Source organism: Nestor notabilis, unplaced genomic scaffold (assembly GCF_000696875.1).
Source record: "Nestor notabilis isolate BGI_N333 unplaced genomic scaffold, ASM69687v1 scaffold18494, whole genome shotgun sequence".
Taxonomy (NCBI): domain Eukaryota; kingdom Metazoa; phylum Chordata; class Aves; order Psittaciformes; family Psittacidae; genus Nestor; species Nestor notabilis.
In genome coordinates this window covers 3,014-7,268 of record NW_009924487.1, presented here as the reverse complement: position 1 = coordinate 7,268, position 4,255 = coordinate 3,014, and the positions used below count along the sequence as shown (strand labels likewise).

General features: G+C 58.0%; 1 protein-coding gene across 1 annotated transcript in view; it reads right to left on the bottom strand.

Moving 5' to 3' along the window:
• Positions 1 to 600: 600 nt before the first annotated feature.
• PATL1 (protein associated with topoisomerase II homolog 1 (yeast)) overlaps positions 601 to 4,255 on the bottom strand; it is a gene marked incomplete at both ends in the record, with an annotated part of 6,665 nt that continues 3,010 nt past the window's right edge. Inside the window, 8 exons of the mRNA XM_010012633.1 lie at positions 601 to 750; positions 898 to 989; positions 1,397 to 1,552; positions 2,164 to 2,323; positions 2,445 to 2,593; positions 3,048 to 3,107; positions 3,200 to 3,297; positions 3,578 to 3,701. Of these exons, the coding sequence (XP_010010935.1) occupies positions 601 to 750; positions 898 to 989; positions 1,397 to 1,552; positions 2,164 to 2,323; positions 2,445 to 2,593; positions 3,048 to 3,107; positions 3,200 to 3,297; positions 3,578 to 3,701 (989 nt within the window). The remainder of the gene's footprint in view (positions 751 to 897; positions 990 to 1,396; positions 1,553 to 2,163; positions 2,324 to 2,444; positions 2,594 to 3,047; positions 3,108 to 3,199; positions 3,298 to 3,577; positions 3,702 to 4,255) is intronic.

The following is a 4,255-nucleotide window of genomic DNA, read 5'->3' as shown; positions in this document are numbered from 1 at the left end:
GGAGAAGTGTTCTCCCAAGTTTTTGCGATGGGAGAGGCGTTTTCCCCCATGATTTTGGGATGGGAGAGGCGTTCTTCCATGATGCTGGGGTGCGAGAAGTACGTTCTCCCCTGATTTTGGGGTAGGAAAGGCATTCTCCCAAGGTTTTGGGGTGGGAGAGGTGTTTTCTCCCATAGTTTTGGGGTGGAAGAAGGATTCTTCCATGATTTTGGGGTAGGAGAGGTGTGTTCTCCCATGATTTTGGGAAGGAAGAGGTGTTGTCTCCCATGGTTTTGGGATGGGAGATGGATTCTCCCATGATTTTGGGATGGGAGAAGCATTCTCCCAAGGTTTTGGGGTGGGAAAGGGGTTCTCCCACCCCAAAATCCCCACCCCAGTGTGGCGGGAGGGTGGTTGGGGTGTGCTGGGGGGGAATCCCCTGCCCTCCATCCATCTTCTGGAACACTCTGGTGCCAAGGAGCCGCGGAGGAGATGTCCTACCGGATCCCGTGCACTAAGCTGGGACGTGGGAAAACAAGGAGGGAAGGGTCAGAGGAGCTGGGAAAGGGGAAGGAAGAGACTTCACCCAGGCTCCTCCTGCCCCTTTTTGGGTGCACTTACTGCAGTTTTGTCTCCAGCAGGTTGAGCTTCTGCTGGTCCACGTAGCGAGAGAAGAGGGAGACGAGGTTGGAAGGGGTGGACACTGGTTTTGCCAAAGCTGCCTGAGGGATCCGCAGGAGCTCCCGGGTCGCCATGAGCATCAGCTCCGTCCTGCCGGGAATGCAACGGGAAGAGAGGAGCCATCAGGAGGCCGGGGTGCTGCAGGGTGCCTCCTTCTTCATCACCCTTTCCTCCTGGCTCCTGTGGCCGCTGCTCAGGGGGTCGCTGCCTGGTGCAGCAGGAGGTGGAGACACTCACCACTGGTTGTCCTGCATGAGCTCCGTGTTGGTGTCCGAGCTCTGCAGTTCCTCCCCACGGCTCAGGACCAAGTACAGCAGGGACAGGCCGAACTGTAAGGGAGACAGGGAGGTTGTCATGCTTCCTGAGGGAATTCCTACGGCGGGGAGCACAGGGGAGCTTTCCTGCCACCATTCCTCCTCTCCGCGGATGGTTTAGATGGATCCAAGAATCACGTCCCACCTCCCAATCCTGCTGGGGATGGTGGCACAAGTGGGAAGATCCCTGACAACACACTAAGGAGGAGGAGAGACACGGAGCAGGCTGTGAGCTTGTGGTGGTGTCCTTGGCCAATTAATCATGGGATGTTTTGGGTTGGAAGGTATTAAAGCTCCTCCAGCTCCAACCCCTGCCCTGGGCAGGGACACCTTCCACTAGAGCAGGTTGCTCCAAGCCCCTGTGTCCAACCCGGCCTTGAACGATTGGGGTGGGAAGGGTGAGGGAGCCGAGTGGGAAGCACCTTGTTCTGGAGCACAGCAGTGAGGTGCAGGTTGGTGGGTGCTGGCGCGGGCGCGCTCTGAGGTAGGTTCGTTAACTGCTGCACAAGGCTGGTGACTGTCCCCAAGGGCAGGTGGTAGAGAACGTGTGAGAAGGGCCTCAACAGGCAGGGCAGCACCTGCAGAGAGAGGAGAGAGGGGTAAACCCAGGGAATTGTGCTTCCCACGGGACATTGTGGATCCCAACAAGCCCCTGCACCAGCAGCGCCTCCACCTTCCACCCCCTTCGGCTGTAAATTCAGTCACATTGTCTCTTTGTTTCCTCCTTAAATCCTTCCTTTTCTCCAAACAAGCTCAGATTTATTCCATGGATACCTGTGGGTTTATTCCCTACATAAACCAGGCTGCAAAGGACACTGAGAGCTCAGCCCTTGGAAGATGGGGACGTCTGCTCCATGCCTCTGGAGTCCCCTGATGCCACCCGATGAGTTGGAGACGTGGCTCCTTAGACAAGAGCTGGACTCAAAGGCACCGTGTACCAAACCCTCCCTCTTCCCTCCTGTGCTGTGCCAGCAGTGGAGATGGACCCTGCCAGAAGCTCACAGCTCCTGCAGCTGCAAGAATCCCAGAGGATTCTCCAATCCTCTAGGAAGAGAAGCAGAAACAACCATCCTTAATACCCGAGACCCAGGATGCTGTTTGCCATCAAACAGCAAGAGGAGAGGAGATCCAGCTCCAGCCCCGCAGCAGATCACAGCAAGGGGAACCTTCCCAGCCTCTGGAATCTCACCTCATCCTGAGCATCCTTCTTGATGAGGAAGGGCAGGTTCCTGGCTGTTGCCATGAGCACGTCGGCCGCTTGCTCGGGTGACAGGAAGGGCAGGATCCGGGCGACGAGACGCTTCCCTTTCCGGATGCACATGATCTGCATGAAGTGGTCATCGCTTGGCCTGGGGAGGAGAGAAGATTCCAAGCCTTGGGAAGGGTTCCTTGGGAAACAGTCCTGGAAAAGCACCTTCAGCACCTCCAAGGGCCCATGAGCAGGTCACAGACGCCACTATCCCCACTGACCTGTCCTGCCCGGGTGCTTTCCCCCTCAGGTTGTCGTACATGTCACAGATCTTCTGCTTCCTCTCACCCATCAGGGCCGGCCTCTCCCCTTCCAGGCTCAGGAGGTAGCGTCTCTCATAGTCCTCCACGTCCAGGAGGAGGCTGTATGTCTGCAGGAGACACAGGGATCTGCTATGGGATCCACTGGTCCTGCTCCACAAGGATCAGGATGTGCCCTTTCCTCAGCCAAGGCTGTCCCGTCAACTTTGCTGCTACAGGAATGGTGTATCCTGACCCAGATCCCACCGAAACCTCCTTCAGACCCAGCACGGGAGTGGACTGAGCAGGGATTCTGTGATCCGCAAGTGTCCATCCTCCCATGGGGTGGCTGCAGAGCTGAGGTGTTGCTGCTCTCAGTCCATAATGGACCATCCAAAGCCCATCCCAGGTTGTTTTGGGGCTGGTTCCCAACTCCAGCCTTTCCAATTCAGGTCCCACAAGCAGGACATCAGCCACTATCTGGATGTCCAGAGGAGCACACACCATGGTCCCCATGTCCATTCCTTCACCCTCACGTCCCACCACACATCTCCTGGGGGTCCTGGTGAACCGTCTTGAACTCACCTTCTCGATCGTGACAAGGGTCTGGCGCCTCTTGTCCCGAACCTGCTTCTCCTTTGTCTCCTGCCAGGGAGGGGACAGCGAGTCAGGGCCCCAGCGGTGGCCCCGGCACCAGCCCCAGAGCTGCGTGGAGGGGAGGCAGGAGCAGAACTCACGTCATCCTCGCTGCGGGAGGTCACCACCGCGTCGATCATCTTCCGAGGGTTGTTGACGCTGGAGACCGTGAGCTTCCCCAGGGAGCCCTCAAACTGCACTGCAGGAAGGAGGGAGAAGGGAAGCACAGGGAGTCAGCGTGGACCTGAGCCCACCTCACCCACCTCCAGGCCAACAGGAGCCCTGTGGCTACCGCGAAACTCCATCTGGCACCAGCAAAACCCACTGTCTCAGCCTGGAATGAACCATCACCACCCTACAACCCGAGACTGGGGTTGTGTGGAGAACCACCACCACCCTACACCCAAAGAGATTGGGGTTGTGTGGACAACAACCACCACCCTACACCCATAGAGATGTGTGGACAAGGGAGCCCTGACCTGGCTTGTAGGTGTGCTCCAGCTTGGCCACCTGAGGTGTGATGAGTTTAGTGCGTTCCTTCTTGGGACCATCACCATGGACTTCTTCCGCTGCTGACAACTTCTCCAGCTTCTGGAAGTAATTCTGAGGTGGGGAGAAGAGAGGTTGAGTCCCCCCCAAGAATCCAGCTGGGAAAGATTGATGCAGCACATCCCTCCCCCCAGCCTGTGCTCCATCTCTTACTGGTCTTCCCAACACCACCAGTAGACTTGAAACCACTTCTCTTCCCCCAGTGCATGAGCAGATGATCCTCCTGGAGGCTGAGGTTCCTCCTCAGCCCTCTCTTCCCCTTCACAAACAATGCCAAATCCACCCTCCCTGTGTGATCCCTAGCTCCTAGTCCTTCCCAGCACACTCCAGTTCACCCCATTGCTCTGTCAGCACCATGCCCAGCCTGGGGCCTCCCCCCTGCTGTTGTCCCATCCACCCCGGCCAACGTTCACCTCTTTCGCAATGGTGCAGCTCTGTTGACTCACAGCCCGGCTGCGGCTGCACCAGTTCCTGTCCTCTAGTGGGGATCTGCTCACCCAGAGCTCCCAAACCCCTCTGTCAGCAGGAGGCTTCCTGCCAGCCCCACGACCCCACAGCTCCCACTGGAGCGAGGCCAGAGGAGGCCCCGGGGGCGCCGGGGGGGCTGG